General features: G+C 54.7%; 5 protein-coding genes and 2 pseudogenes across 5 annotated transcripts, besides 7 other annotated features; 1 reads left to right on the forward strand and 6 right to left on the reverse strand.

Annotated features, from left to right (window-relative positions):
* The first annotated feature begins 243 nt into the window (after positions 1-243).
* Positions 244-300: a microsatellite.
* Positions 301-574: 274 nt separating this feature from the next.
* TraAM80_01488 (putative ATP-binding cassette protein subfamily B, member 3) lies at positions 575-2830 on the reverse strand (the record flags this gene model as incomplete). Its single annotated transcript, XM_029378529.1, has 1 exon — positions 575-2830. The coding sequence occupies one exon, from the start codon at positions 2828-2830 to the stop codon at positions 575-577; it is 2256 nt and encodes a 751-aa protein (XP_029241638.1).
* A 362-nt stretch (positions 2831-3192) lies between these two features.
* On the reverse strand, positions 3193-4545 carry TraAM80_01489 (uncharacterized protein; the record flags this gene model as incomplete). The annotated part of the gene is made up of 1 exon (XM_029378530.1): positions 3193-4545. The coding sequence occupies one exon, from the start codon at positions 4543-4545 to the stop codon at positions 3193-3195; it is 1353 nt and encodes a 450-aa protein (XP_029241639.1).
* Positions 4546-4607: 62 nt separating this feature from the next.
* Positions 4608-4682: a microsatellite.
* A 219-nt stretch (positions 4683-4901) lies between these two features.
* Positions 4902-4949: a microsatellite.
* A 14-nt stretch (positions 4950-4963) lies between these two features.
* Positions 4964-4994: a microsatellite.
* A 78-nt stretch (positions 4995-5072) lies between these two features.
* Positions 5073-5103: a sequence feature (GA-rich).
* Positions 5104-5384: 281 nt separating this feature from the next.
* TraAM80_01490 (hypothetical protein) lies at positions 5385-5736 on the reverse strand (annotated as a pseudogene).
* Positions 5737-6183: 447 nt separating this feature from the next.
* On the reverse strand, positions 6184-8715 carry TraAM80_01491 (uncharacterized protein; the record flags this gene model as incomplete). The annotated part of the gene is made up of 1 exon (XM_029378531.1): positions 6184-8715. One exon carries the CDS (start codon positions 8713-8715, stop codon positions 6184-6186), a length of 2532 nt encoding a protein of 843 aa, XP_029241640.1.
* Positions 8716-8771: 56 nt separating this feature from the next.
* Positions 8772-8799: a microsatellite.
* Positions 8800-8991: 192 nt separating this feature from the next.
* Positions 8992-9018: a microsatellite.
* Positions 9019-9228: 210 nt separating this feature from the next.
* On the reverse strand, positions 9229-9459 carry TraAM80_01492 (hypothetical protein; annotated as a pseudogene).
* A 135-nt stretch (positions 9460-9594) lies between these two features.
* Positions 9595-12531, reverse strand: TraAM80_01493 (uncharacterized protein; the record flags this gene model as incomplete). Its single annotated transcript, XM_029378532.1, has 1 exon — positions 9595-12531. The coding sequence occupies one exon, from the start codon at positions 12529-12531 to the stop codon at positions 9595-9597; it is 2937 nt and encodes a 978-aa protein (XP_029241641.1).
* A 619-nt stretch (positions 12532-13150) lies between these two features.
* TraAM80_01494 (uncharacterized protein) lies at positions 13151-13663 on the forward strand (the record flags this gene model as incomplete). The annotated part of the gene is made up of 1 exon (XM_029378533.1): positions 13151-13663. One exon carries the CDS (start codon positions 13151-13153, stop codon positions 13661-13663), a length of 513 nt encoding a protein of 170 aa, XP_029241642.1.
* Positions 13664-14137: the final 474 nt, after the last annotated feature.

The raw sequence follows: 14137 nt of genomic DNA on the forward strand, positions 1-14137 counted from the left end.
TCGCGTCGGCATCCATGTGAGCGCAACAGCAAGCAAAGGCGGAAAAACAGGAACAAGTCAAAGACACACACACGCATGCAAATACGCATACATGTGCATGTACATCACAACAAGACAAAAAAATGTGCCAGTGCGTCGGGAAAGGAATAAACGCGGCAGGGGAAGTAATTCTTTCCCGCGTCTCCCGCAGAGTAGGGGAAGCACACACGGAAAAAGAAGTAAACAATAAAAATTTAAAAGTACACAACAACAACAACATAAGACCGACCAACAGAGAACAAGAGAGAACAAATAAACAACTTCCACTTCCCAATAATTATCGGTCATTGTTCATTCCTCTCACGCAAATAAAAACGGAACGTGCTTGTATTCCTTCCTTCCTTCTCCCTCTCACAGCACAACTCCGGATTTGGGCAACGCAGGTGCGTGCATGCATGTGTGCAATTGACCACCGCCGATGGAACACCGTTAAGGCTCGAGGAAAACTCCCTCATCCGCAAGCGCATCCAGCCAAATACATGCGGATAAAAGAGTTTCCTCATCTTTAAATAATAATTACTATAATAATAAGCAATCAGGTTTTATAACTGGGCTGCTTTCGTGTCTCTATGCGTCCCCCTTCCTCTTCCTCTTCTTCTACTTCTTCTTCCGGACGTGAGGCAAGCAGTTGTTGAGACCACAAGACCCTGTAAAGGCCGCATGTTTCCAAAAGTTCATCGTGTGTGCCGCTCCCCGCCAAACCTCCTTTACCGTCCAGGACAAAAATCTTGTCGGCGCCCTTGACAGTACTGAGGCGATGTGCAATGAGGATTATGGTACGGCCCTTCCTACCCCTCTCACGCAGCTGCTGCATCACACGCATTTCCGTCGCGGAGTCTAAGGCCGAGGTCGCCTCATCCGCCAGGAGTATAGGCGGGTTTTCGAGAATAACGCGTGCAATGGCGACACGCTGCTTTTCTCCTCCAGAGAGCTTCAGCCCACGTTCCCCCACGCACGTGTCGTACTGCTGACTCATCTTCATGATGCTGTCGTGGATGCTCGCCACACGAGCGGCCTCCTCCACCTCCTCATCGGTCGCGTCTAAACGGCCGTACCTGATGTTGTACCGCACCGTTTCGTTAAACAACACCGTGTCCTGTGGAATAACCCCAATGGCCTTGCGCAGACTACTCACTTGCAGCTCCGTCATTGGCTGACCATCGATAAGAAGAACACCAGCGGAGGGGTCATAGAAGCGGTACAGCAGACGAAAAATGGTGCTTTTCCCACTGCCCGAGGGGCCAACAAAGGCCACAGTGCTGCCGCCTGGGATAGTGAGTGAAAGATTATGAAGAACGCATCTTTCAGCGCCGTGTTCGTCAAAGCGAAAGCACACATCTCGTAACTCAATGGTCCCAGAAGTAAGCTTCAGTGGACGCGCGTCCGGCTTCTCCTTAATGGTGCTCTCAATGTCAAGCAAAGCTATCATGGCCTGCATATTTTGCGTTGAGGATTGTACCTCACGGTAGATCATGCCGAGAAAACTAAGCGGTGTGTACAGTTGCATCAGTAGTGCGTCCACAAGCACCATGTCCCCCACTGTCATCACACCAGCCACCACTCCGCACGTTGAAAGATACAGGCACGTCAGCGCGGCAAGCACAAATATAGCCTGCTGGCCAAAATTCAAGACCGCCATGGATTGATCCAGCCTAGCAAGATCACGGTTTGTCTTCATCGTCTCGTAGCAAAGACGCTCCTCCTCGTAGTCTTCCCTCCCAAAGTACTTCACCGTCTCGTAGTTAAGAAGGGAATCCACCGTCAGGCCCCCAACACGGCTGTCACCCTTGTTGTAGCGCTCACGGTACACGGCACGCCAGTTGGAGACAACATACGTCCAGCCAATGTACGCAAATACAGCTGATAACGCCGTTAGGATAAAACTAAGGCCTGCGCTCGTTTGCAGTGCCGTGCAAACAAGCACCACCTCAAACGCGGTAGGAACAATCAGGAATAGCAAGGCGTAGGCAAGGGCCCAGAACGCGCGGCTACCACGATCAAGGTCTTTACTTAAAACTCCTGTTTCACGGCCCAAATGAAAGTGCAAATCCAGCGAGTGCAGCTTGCGGAACATCTCCATGGCTATCGTGGTAGATGCGTGGCTGCCGACCGGGGCAAACAGCGCGGTTTTGAGTTCTTCGCTCAACGAACTCGTCAGTCGGGTGATGCCGTAGGCGGCGACCATCCCAAAGACGCCAAGCTGCCATGGGCCCAGAGTGACCACCGCCTCGGCAACGTTGTGGCCGGGTGCGAGGGCATCTATAACCATCTTGAACCAAAACGGCACCGCCACCTTGAGCACCTTTGCCGCAATGACGCACATCACGCTGGCAACCACTAGCGCCCGGTACTTTGGCTGCCCGGGTGGCCACAAGTGCCGCATCACGTGCGTCACCACACGGTACACAGGGATCTTCAGCAGAGCCTCCTCTGTGATGATTGAGCCTCCCCCCGCCGCTGTTTTCGCCTTCACCGCCGCTTTATGTGTCCTAGGGTGTTGTTGTTTTTGCGGCAGCTGCGCGGCCTCCCCGGCTTTCCGCCCCTGACTCTCCACCTTGAGCGTCCTTACGCCCCCCGCCGCCACGGCCTTCTTCGACGGCTCCAACCAAAGACAAGTCGTGCGGTGAACCAGGCGCTTGCATGTCCACAACGACGGCGACACGGCGGACATGGGCTGTGGGTGGTGGTCACTGAGCGCAGTTGCAGCGAGGGTCACCTGGCGTCCCCCCAGCACCCCAGTGCCCCTTCGCCAGTGTATCAGCCCCAGCTTGAAGGGGGCGACGCGCCACATGAGCGGCAGAAGAATAAGGTAATGAAGCAACCTCGTAGCCTGGCACGTCAAAAAGACAAGGCAGAAAAAAGTAACAAAAAAAAAATGGAGGAGGACCGGAGGGGTCGCTTAAGCCCACCGTGGCAACGACAGCGCACAGCAGAGATGGCAGAGAAACAGAATAGCAAAAAAAAAAAACGAGGTGACAGCTGCATTAAGGAGAGAAAGGTAAGCCTCTGCACAAAGCGAAAAGTCCACAGCAAGAGGTAGAACAAGGCAGAAAGAGGAGCGGACAAAGGCGCTCAGCCCGCATGCAGAGATCCACTGGCACACGCACACACTCACCAACTGCGAGGCACAAAACACATACATGTTGTACTCACTCACCCGCTAAGACTTGGGTGGGTCAACTGTGTAAACGTCGATTCCCTCCTGGCGAAGCGCCGACGGGGGATGCGGAAAAGTGCAGGAACGGACGGCATCTCCTTCACTGTTTCCCCGCACGCTAGACGCTGGCAGCAAGCCTCCAAAAAATCCAGTTCGTAGCGGGTGAGGGAGGCGGTCGTGTACCAGATGCCGGCATCTGTGTGCGGGCCAGCGGCGCCGTCCTCATCCACAACGATGGCGCGGAAGAATCCGGCGCGTATCAAGTGTGGAGCCAAGGCATCCGCACCGCTAAGGATCAAAGTGCCATCACGTGTCAACTCCAGTGAGAGGGACGAGCCCGGAAAGCTCCTCACGAGCGTCCAGTCCTCCCTCTCAAGGCCACATTCATTGCAGCCCTCCACCTCACCCCCCTCGTTCTTTAGTAACGTTCTGGTACAACAAGGGCAGTGTGCTACCCACAAGCGGACTTGACTAGGCAAAACCCGAACCATCCGCGTGGGCTCCACGTAATGAACGACGCAAACCTCGTCGTCATCGTCGTCGTCGTGTGTCAGAGAACTACAAGTAGTGGGAAACCCCAGGGAGGGGGGATCCGGGGCATCCTCCGAGTGTCGCTCCCGTTTGACACGGGCGAGTCTAACATCTGACGCTGTTGGGGCCGAGGATGCGGAGTCGGTGGAAAGCGTTAAAGACACATTGCCGCCAGCTTCGTTTGGCGCCTGCGTCGATTCTATGATTTCCGTCACTTGTTGCTTCTTTTGCTCGCGTGAGGCATCCCCGCTGCGATAGCTTCCATCGGGGTGCAGCACAAGCATGTGTGTCCCCGGTGGCATCTGTGACAAGACGTACAGCTGCCAACAGTCTATCTGAAGCGTTGAGGCTGCCACACGCTTCTCACACACAGGGCACGGCGCCCTTGGGTCTCGCATGGAGCGATACTTGTCTAGCAGCGAGATCCACGACTCCAAATCGCAACACTGCAGATGTTGACAATCTCTGCTTCGTACCGGGTACCGCAATTCTACGCGGGAATAAGGACAAATGAGGGAAATTTCTATCGTCGAGACCTCCACCTCATCTCCACCTGGCTGCCCAAACGCCATTTCCCACGCCCGCTGACGATGCGCTTGGCGGAGCTTACTTCCAACACTTTTACTCACTCTTACTTCGTCAAGAATGCGTTGCCGCACATCCAGTAATGTCTGTGAGACCAACGTTTTGGGCTTCGGCGCCTTGTCACTCTCCACACGACTCCCCCAGGCGTGAGCCCCATCACGAGCAGAACTTAAAAAGTCTGTCCACAAGCTCAATGCCCTATTGGCCCCCCGCGTCGCTGGGCGCGGCGGCATCCACAAAACCCCTGGCGTAACTATTCGTGTTCGTACGAAAACACTTCCTTCGGTTTTTCACCTTTTTATTGTACTTGTTTGTTTTGTTCTTGTCTTCGTTTCCTTTTGTTTTTTTTGTTTTTTTTTTGCTTTTGTTTGGCGTCTTCGTATAACTCTCTCTATCGTCGCCTCTACGACTTCCGTTCCTTTTTGTTCCACCTAATTTTTCTTGCAGGCTCGTTAAGCTCCCTCGCACCGGTGCCGCTGCCCAAAGCGAGGGGCCAACAGCCACACGCACAAAGAGAGAAGGGGGGGCCCACAACACGGCCTGCGCAGAGAAACAAGAAGAAGGAGGATTCATTGCGTCGCAGCATGCCCACAAATACACACACACGCATACACGCACGCGCACCGCCACGAACACATGATGAAAAGAACGAATAAATAAGCAGAAATAATTAAAAAAATAAGAACAAATCCAGCCAGCCAATCCAAGAAACATAGTGGCTCACAAAGTGCCGCCTGCGGCAAGAGCCTGTGCACCGCTAAGAGGAGAGGAGAGAAGAAGAGGGGGTGGAGTCGTCAACTCAGTGAGGCATCCAGCAGTGTTCGCCGGCCGTACACAGACGGACAGACAGAGATTGAGAAAGAGACAAATAAATGTCAACCAGGACAAAGGAAAAAAAAAAACAGACATCCGCTTTTGCTGCTGCTGCTGCTTACATTCCGTGTATTCTGGTTGCTGGTTCATGCCAGGGCCGCCCCCCCCCCCCCCTCATTATTTCTCTCCTTTTTCTCGTCCGCTCGAGTGGTGCCCAAGGCAGAGATGGCCCTTCGTCGGCACCCACCGCCCAGGGATCAGTCGTCGCGGAGGACGTACGCCCACCTGCCCCGCTGCACGCCGTAGACAAGGAGGGAGAGGCACCAGGCATAGTAGACTCCCACCAACGGGGTGGGTTGCAGCAGGGCCTTTGTGCGAAGGCCGTGAAGCACAAACTGCATGAACGCACACGTAGCAGCAATAGACACGTACGCGTTGGAAAGCGTGGCATCAAATGGGTAGACGTACGCCGCCACAGCGGCAAGTGTGGTGTTGAAGGTCCCCGTAAAGAGCATCATGCGGCGCCGCGTCGAATATCATGCATACAGTGAACCGACCGCATTAGCCATGGAAAATAGGGATGCATGATACACGAACGGGATGAAGTACATCGTTGGTGACCGTCACCCGCCTTAGGGGAGTGGGGCTGGGCAGAAAGCACCCACGCCGGCTCGTGACTCTGTCAGCCCAATTTTTTTTCTCATTAATGGCCGACAAACCAAGATGCGAAACGAAGAAGAAGAAAACAGACGTTTGAAAACAACACACACACACACAACCAAAAGAAAAAAAAACATGGAACTAACAGTAATGGCGCATGAATGGGGTGAACTTGTGCGTTGCGTGTTTCGTGTGCCTTCACTCTCGCACGTTCCCGTTCGCCCCCCTACTTGAGCCTACAAATATCCAAAAGAAGAAATTCTGCCACCTTTACACATACCGGCCTCCCTGTGGTGACTGCGACACAGATGACACACATGCAAACGTATACTCTCATGTGCAACGGAGAGGCGGGATAGGGTAAGGGAGGAAAATAAAAAGGAAACACCTCTTCTACCTCAGTTGGGAAGGCACGCCCCGGATGAGGCAAGAAAGACGGAGAGCGAAAGTCGCTGCCGCCACAATGGCGCCGTAAGACCACAAGAAGGCGAGCCGTCGTCCCTAGAACCTCCATCCGAATCTCTGTCCCTCTCGGCCTCAAGGGCAGAAGGGGAGTAGGCCTCTAAAAACAACGGGGATTGACTTGGGCTTGCAACAAAGACTTCGTCGTCGGCGCCTGTCGCACCCCCAGACATGGATCGGCTCCGTTTCCCTCCCAACTGTGAGGAGCGACCCGGAGACTTTCCGCTAGAACGCGTGGGCGTGCCAAACAAATCGCTAGAAATTAGCGCCGACTCGCCGGGAAGTACGCCGTATGAAGTCTCCAAAAGTGGGGCAACTGCGTCGTAGCAAGCAGAGGCCTGGCCAAAGACAAGATTCGGCCTCCGTGCCTGTGTAAGAACAACATTGTAAGCAAGCAGTGCAATGCGTGCAAGAAAGGGTTCCGCCCCGTGGCGCCACGTTGTTTCCAACACAAGCCGCGTGGCAAAGCGGAAGTAGGGGGATAACGAGTGTATTTCCTCACGACGCAGATTCCGTGCTAAGACGGGTGCATCACGGCGTGAGGTGGATGCTCTTCGCCTTGCCCCTCTTGACCACAAGCGCCCGTTGCCGGTCCTGTTGCACGTGAGGAGCGGCACGTCGAACGCCTGCGGCACCAAACACTCCGTCAACCACGTAAACCATCGCCCCACACTGCTGCTGTTCGCATCCGCGTGTTGTTTGAGGCGCAACAGCTCTACGAGAAGTGGCAGTAAAGGAGCCGTGGTGTCCCGCTGCCCAGACGCACGGCCTCGGCCGCGCTCACTGAGGGCGTCGTCAAGCGTCTCCACCACAACGCCGTACAGAACGGCACTATAACTGGAAATTTGGCAAACACACTCCATCACTTGCTCCTGCAGCGGACGTAGACTAGAAAACGGCGTGCCGCCCTCAAGCAGGGCAGAGAGGTGTAGTAAGCAAGTGCATATGGCTTGAACGTCTTCGAGTTGCGAGGCCCACGCCGTTGCACGCACCACCCCCCTCACGGTCGTAGGGCAAGTCGACTCACGGGCAAAATTGGGCTCCGTCAAGCACCCCAGAACCTCCAGACAGTAACCCAAACGACGCAAAGGTGAGTCCTGCACCACCGTCAGTGGTGTTTTCTCCCCGCGGACTCGCTTGAGCTCCGATTGCAAAAAATAAGCGTCTTCGCCTGTGCTTCGCAAAGGTGAGTGCAACTTCGTGGGCGAGGATGGAGCGGCGTCCTCGCTTGTCATGAGACGCATAGAGTCTGCCACCGCCTGCGTCAGCTCGCTCCGAAGCGTCTGCAGTAATCCCTCGCCAGTCATCCGGTCCAGCACACGAGCCCGCAGCTTCGGCTCTGCAAACACCGACATGCTAACGAAGGCAGCCAAACTACGCAGAGGCAAGCCCTTCGTCATGGCACCAAACCCGGTTCGACTGGACATCATCTCCGTCATCAGTCTTCGCTTTTTCTCGTGCAGCACGGCGGCGATGCCGTCGTACTTGGCTGAGCACACAGTGGGTGGCAACGCTGCATCCAATAAAAACTCCAAGAGATAGCACTCCCGCAAAGCAAGCAAAAGCGGCAACGTTAGCGAAAAGGATTGCCAGTGTGACACAAGTTCATTCAGCTCGGCATCAATATTGCGCCATCCCCTGTCAGAGGACAAAGACTCTAATTTTCGGCTCTCCGAACACACAAAGCACAGCAACTGCAGGAGTGTCACATTTGACGTTGTCATCGTGCGCAGCGATGGTGACTCGTTGGCGTACACCAATAGTGATTCCGCGCACCTGCCCATAAGCTGGACCAAGCGTTTAGATGGGCTGTGCATTGGAACACGAAAAGACGATGACAAAGCAAAGGAAGGGCGTCGCACCACCGGCAACTCAGAGGCGTGGCCGCAGGTGGCCAAGTCGCGCGTGGCGGTTGCTGCTGAACGGGAGGAGCCAGCAGAGCTCACAAGTGTTGTATTCGGGAGGTGCCGCGTATCCCGCCACGTCAGAGCGTAGCCATCGCACAGAAGCCTCAACGCATCCAACGCTGCCTTCCTAGTCCGCAAAAGGGACTTCGCATCAAAGTTCCGCACCATTGCAAGAAACTCACGAGAAGTTAGCTGTTTATCCTTATCCACAGCCGTAATCTTCGAGGACGCCGCGCCTTCAACAGGAGAGGAGGATACAGCGTTACTGTTGTCCGTGCCCGTTGTCACAGGGCGTTGTCTACCGGGTGTCTCGGTCCCCGCATTCCATGAGAAGTCGTCCTGTTCGCCATCGGCATCTTGTTCGCGCGGCGAGTGCGTCGGCGATCCGCTTGGCGAAGGGTACGCCATGACGATAACATCCTCCTCGGTGAACGCCGGCTGAGCAGCCACCAGCTTGGCGTGCAGCTGCCGCAACGCAGACAACAGGTAGTGGTCCTCATCGTTTTGCTCCTCCGCGTCCGTAGGGCTATTTTTCCCGATGCCTTTCCACGCCTCGATCATGTGTCTTTTTTTTCTGCTACTTAGTTTCCTTATTTTGCTGCGTTTCCGTCGAGGATGGGGAGTTGGGGGGGGGGGGGGGGGGGGCCTGTCGCTGCCTCACCTGCTCCCCTCCCTCCCTCTCAGCAATGCGGGTCGCGTCCACGCCACACCCACCCAAGCACGGGGCCCTTCTCTGCGAAGCAACAACACGGAGAAAGGGAGTAGAGGCAGCCGTGCCACCAACTCAAAGAAGGGCACACAAGATGCAAGCAGCGCAACGTCGTGCTGCTGCCCTCTACACACACACACACACACACACACACAGGGAGAGGGAGAGGAACTTCTCAACCGTGCCAACAAGCAAAAGGAAACCAAAGCACCCTCCACCCCGCACTGTGACACAAAGACCACATGATCTGAGTGCTGTGGGGGAGCGACAAAAAAAAATCCTCTACCTTCGAAACGGCTGTCACCCAAGCAGAAAGGGCAAGAGTGAACGGCAATGCCGAGCTTGTGAAAGCCACTGCTACAGGCAACGCCACCAAACACACTCACACACATGTGCTGGCCTTTTAGTTGCGCTGGCAGTGTGACCGCCCCCAGCAAAGAGAAGCAGAGCACATCCATTGTCACTGTTGTTGTTGTTTTTTTCGTTAGAGCAGCATGCGCAGGCGGGAGCGAGAAAGAAAGCCAAGGCAAGGGGAAGGAGCAAGTGAAGGAGGAGGGAGCAAGGGTGCTTGCAGAGCAAGAAACAAGGAAGGGAGACCTCGTAACGGAACTAGAAAAATAAGAGAAGAAATGTTTTCTTTTGAACTCGTGTATTGCTCCAACAAATCCGCTCGCACCCACCTGCAGTACTGCCACTCACATAAACATTAGAAAAAAAAAAGCGGTAAAGCCTCAGTTCAAGGAAAACGATAGACACTGGGTGGGCTGGGCAGGCTCTAACAACTGACGCCTATGCACTTCCTCCTCAACGCGCTCGCGTAGCTCATACAGCATGGCCGCACGAACAACCTTGTCGAGAGCGCACATACAATCTAGCGCCCTCCACGTCGCCGCCTCCTCGTTGCCCATGTCGTGGTTGTTTTCGTCCGTGGGGGAAGCGCCAAGCACACGTGTGCGATCCACGCAAAGATACTCGCACATCTGTGCGCGGTAGCTGGGATTCAGGGATAAGCAAAACAGCTCCCCAGCCTCCCGCAGAAGCGCGTCGCCAAAGCAGGAGTCCCGTGATCCAACGTCTTCAGCAACAACGTCGTTGGTGCTGACCGCATGCCTGCATGTCTGGCATGTTACCCTGGTCCCCGCCAACACCTCACTTAACGGCAACCAGTCGTTACAGCCTTGCTCCGGGCATGTCACCTGCACCGTCCGCTGCAAGCCACGGTAATCCTGCAACAACCTCGACATGACGTTCTCGACCTCCCCAAGAACGGCCTGCGCACAATGCGGCCTCGTCTCTGTAGAAAAAATGTGTATCACTCGAAACCCTTCACGATACAAAAAGACGCGGCAGTAGTCCCCAGCGAGCCACATGGCATCCCTCCATCGGTTGTGCTTCTCATCCGCCCCGAGAAGGCGGCGGTCGTCCAAGACGTCCCCGTCCCGGGCGTCGGCGAAGACCCCAGGCGCCTCGTACACGACGACGACCTTCTGGTGTCCCTGCAGTTGGGCCTGGAAGCGCCACCATATCTCGTCCGGAAGGAGATTAAACTCGAACTTTAGCCTTGTCCCACGGTTGAATAGCAGCGGTGCAAGCCGCCTCAGTCTCTCTGGAACATTAAATGGGGAAAGACTCGGCACAAAGTAGCGTGTGAATTTTGCCTCGCGAACGAGCGGCCGCCCCACCTCAAGGTCAATCGGTGTCTCCTCCTGCAGCAGCGCAAACTTATCGCATGGGATAACGACAGGAACGACAAGGCTCAAGGAGATGAGGAAATGCACGGCCAAGGTGTAGTCCAATTCATCCGGCTCATGACCCAAAATGTCGCGCAGTGGAGTCCGGAACAAAACCCGAACCAAGGGCCAGCGAAGAAACCCTTTGTTCATGAGGTGCATGTCGGCCGACTCAGCAACGCTTACGGTGTATTCGAGACGCCCAATCATGCTACGCAGATGCAGTGGTGTCCGAAGAACGTGGGCGTAGGAAAACAGCGCGGCGGCAAGGCGACTCAGCCAAAGAGGACGCAGCATGATAAAGATGTTATCCGACAAACAGTACGCATTAAAGAAATAAATAATGTCCCAGCTGTGCATAAGTCGAGCGACTCGAAGTAACTCGTCACCCGACTTCACGCCCAACTTCACCGCAGAATTAATGAACTCTCCCAAGGGCAGCAGCAACTTATGTTGAAATTCTTTTCCCTTGCTAGTCACCGACTCAAGAAGTTTCAAGTCACACCCTGGAATAGCAGCGGCGGGAAACTCCTTGTCGTCCATGCATTCTTGGTGCGCCACCTCCGCGAAGAACCGCAGCAGGGCACTCAGACGCTGACCTGACAAATGCCGCAGCTCCCCAGCCGCAATTACTTGGCGTGTCTTACACGACACAGCAAAATTACCCACAATTTCATTCGTAACGGTAGTGCCCGTGTTGGGGTCTGTGATGGCTATGCGCTGCATGAAGCTTATGAGTTTCCCCTCCACCTTTGATAGGATCCGCTCCACGCTACGCTGCTCCTGGACCCGGAGCTCATCCAGGTGGGTGGCCACCAGCGCTATCTTGGCCCGCGGAAACTTGGCGTACACCTCCGCGATCCACTTGTACAGGCACTCCTCCTCGTTCACGCAGATACCAGAGCCCTGAAAGTCCTGCTCAACGGAGGATATCTTCCACACAAGTAGAAATATAGATCGATCCGTGAGAAAGAGCGTGTGTGAGTGGTACGACTCCTGCCCCGCAAAATCCGAAATGACGAGCTGCACCCAATCCTCACCAACACGAATATTTTGGCGGCAAGCCTCCACACCTGTCGTCGTCCTCACTTCCGGCAGTCGCTTCAGTAACAACGGCTCCGACTCCAAGCACTTCCGAAAAGACGTCTTTCCAACCTCCTGATAACCTAGTAAAACAAGCTTCCTCCGAAAAATCTGTTTGTTGGTAAGGCGCCCCTCTGTTACTTCAATCTGTTGGACCCCTTGCAACATTGAGTCTTGCCATTTGGGATCCACGTGGTGTGGTTTGGCGTCCAAGCAACGAGCATGCGAGACACCATGGCAGTCGTGAGTGGCGTTTACAGAATCGTTGATGAGATACCGAGACAGCAGATCCTCCATCCCCGTGACGTTCAGCCACAGCAGCTTCTCATGCACACCTTGAAGCTTGAGTGCATCAACAGGGTTTTTGTGCACACCCGCAGTGGAGATGTATTTTGCCCACTTAGCACAAGAGGACGCTTCAGGAGACATGCGGTGGTGCCGCCCTTCGAGTGCCGTTGACGCATCAGACCATGGCGCAGCATTTATAAGGGACTGATCGTGAATTTTCTCCACGAATGCAGTCTCACGTGAAGTTCCATCGGGCAGAGGAAACGGGCCCGCAACAGCTTCTTCCGCATTCACAGTCAGTGGACCACACCCTCCCCTGTCACTGCGTCCCTCATCCTCCGTTATCGTCCCCGCGGCAGTCGTTTGGAGAAACGATGCATGCGCATCATCATCCAGGGGGCAAGACCAAGATATATGCGACCGTCCCCTCTCACCGGATGGTGGCGTCAAAAATACGGCGTGGTCCTCATTCGTTTCTCCCAGAGTGCCTCCTTGAGAAGCATGAAAATCGTACATCTTCCCTCCTCCTGAAGCCGAATGTAACGCAGCATCAGCCGTAAAAGACATGAGATTCAGAAGTACGCACAACACACGCACCAAACAAAAAAAAAAACCTTTAAAGGCGTCCTCTGCCAACGCGCTAGAAATAAGTATCTCTGCACGCAAAACACAGAATTACGCAAAAATATTATATGCCTTAATTTTCCCTTAAAGATGAGAAGAGGAAAGCATACACATTTTCTACTTATCCGTCTTGCCTTCACGAGCACAAAGAAATGTGACAAGGTCTGCATATTCCTCCAGTAGTGAATAGAAAGAAGGAGACCAAGCCGATCCCCCATCGCTCACACTACATTTGGTGCTGACGGCGGATGGAGGCGCGGAAGGGCGTTTTTGCACTCGCAAAAACCGCCTCGAGAACAAAGTCATTTTTTATTATTATTTTTAGGCTCGTCTGCGACACCGCGGAGGTCCCCGGACCCGCGCCCCAAAACGACCCCTCCCTGCCTGACGTGGGGCTCCACCGGCACACCTCCCCGCGCATAGCGCACACAGTTCCCCCACACACCCAAAGACTGACCAGGCACCGCACCCATCGTGCATTCCTCACTGCATCGTCAGAGGCACAAGTACGCTCCTGCGGGCGCATCCCCGCCACCCACGGGCGCCTCTCTTGAGCCCCTCAATGCTGCCTGCAGACCAACTCTCGGCCTATCTCCTTTTGGTTTCTTCGTGCATTTCCACACCGCTACGCAGAAGCATCCGAATGTCCGTGCTGCGTGGAGCGTCGCAAAAAGGCCAAATTCATAGCTTTGCCTTGGCCCCGACCATGCAGCGCGTTCATCATCCACCACAGCGGACGCGCCAAACACGTAATCGCTCGGATATGCACTGGTCAAAGGGCAAACGTCAAGTGAAGACGCCGTTGGAGCAGTTCAGCGGCCTTAATCTTCCTTCAGCAGCGGCAGCTGCCACCCGCCCAACTCCAGAAAGTGTGGGAAGTGTCGTGGGCAGCGTGCGCTGCAAGCACTGGCACGTAAACGCACCTGCCCTTTCAAAAGAATATGCCTTGCCGCAAACTACACGTCATGATGCATCTGAGAGAAGTGAGTATTATTGGAGCATTAAAAATCATTTGCCCCAAAGAGCAGACATCACAACTTGCCATTCGTCTACCACAGACTCTCACAACAACTAACAGAAAAAAAAAAAATGTATTAATATGCGCCTCTTGGACCCGCACCTTTTTCATAGTGTGACTGCCCTAAAAAAACTTTTTAAAGGGAAGAAGCAGGAGGAACGCAAAGAAAAGTGGCACTTGGGCAACGAGAAGAGGACAACGCGTCCCCACCAACCGGGGGCCACAGGACCCCCTCTGCAGGCGGAATGTGCAGGTGGGGGCGGCGCCGAGGGCCCTTCGGTGACTTTGCTCCACGCACTCAGAGACGCTGATGGAGAAAAAGACGGAAAAAGAACAGTACCGCCGTCAGAACGACGCCGCAATTGCCGCCTCAGAAACATATTGCCTTTCCTTTGCTTCTGCAGTCCCCTCCCTCTTTTTCTCTGGTTGCTTCCTCCGCCACCCTGCACACTGACGATCCCCTTTCCCACTCACAAGCAGCAAGGCATCCCTGCACTCAGCCACGACATTGCATGCACTTCCCCGTTCCCC

The sequence above is a fragment of the Trypanosoma rangeli genome, assembly GCF_003719475.1.
Source record: "Trypanosoma rangeli strain AM80 chromosome Unknown Tra_15.4_contig_00030, whole genome shotgun sequence".
NCBI classification, from domain to species: Eukaryota; Euglenozoa; class Kinetoplastea; order Trypanosomatida; family Trypanosomatidae; genus Trypanosoma; species Trypanosoma rangeli.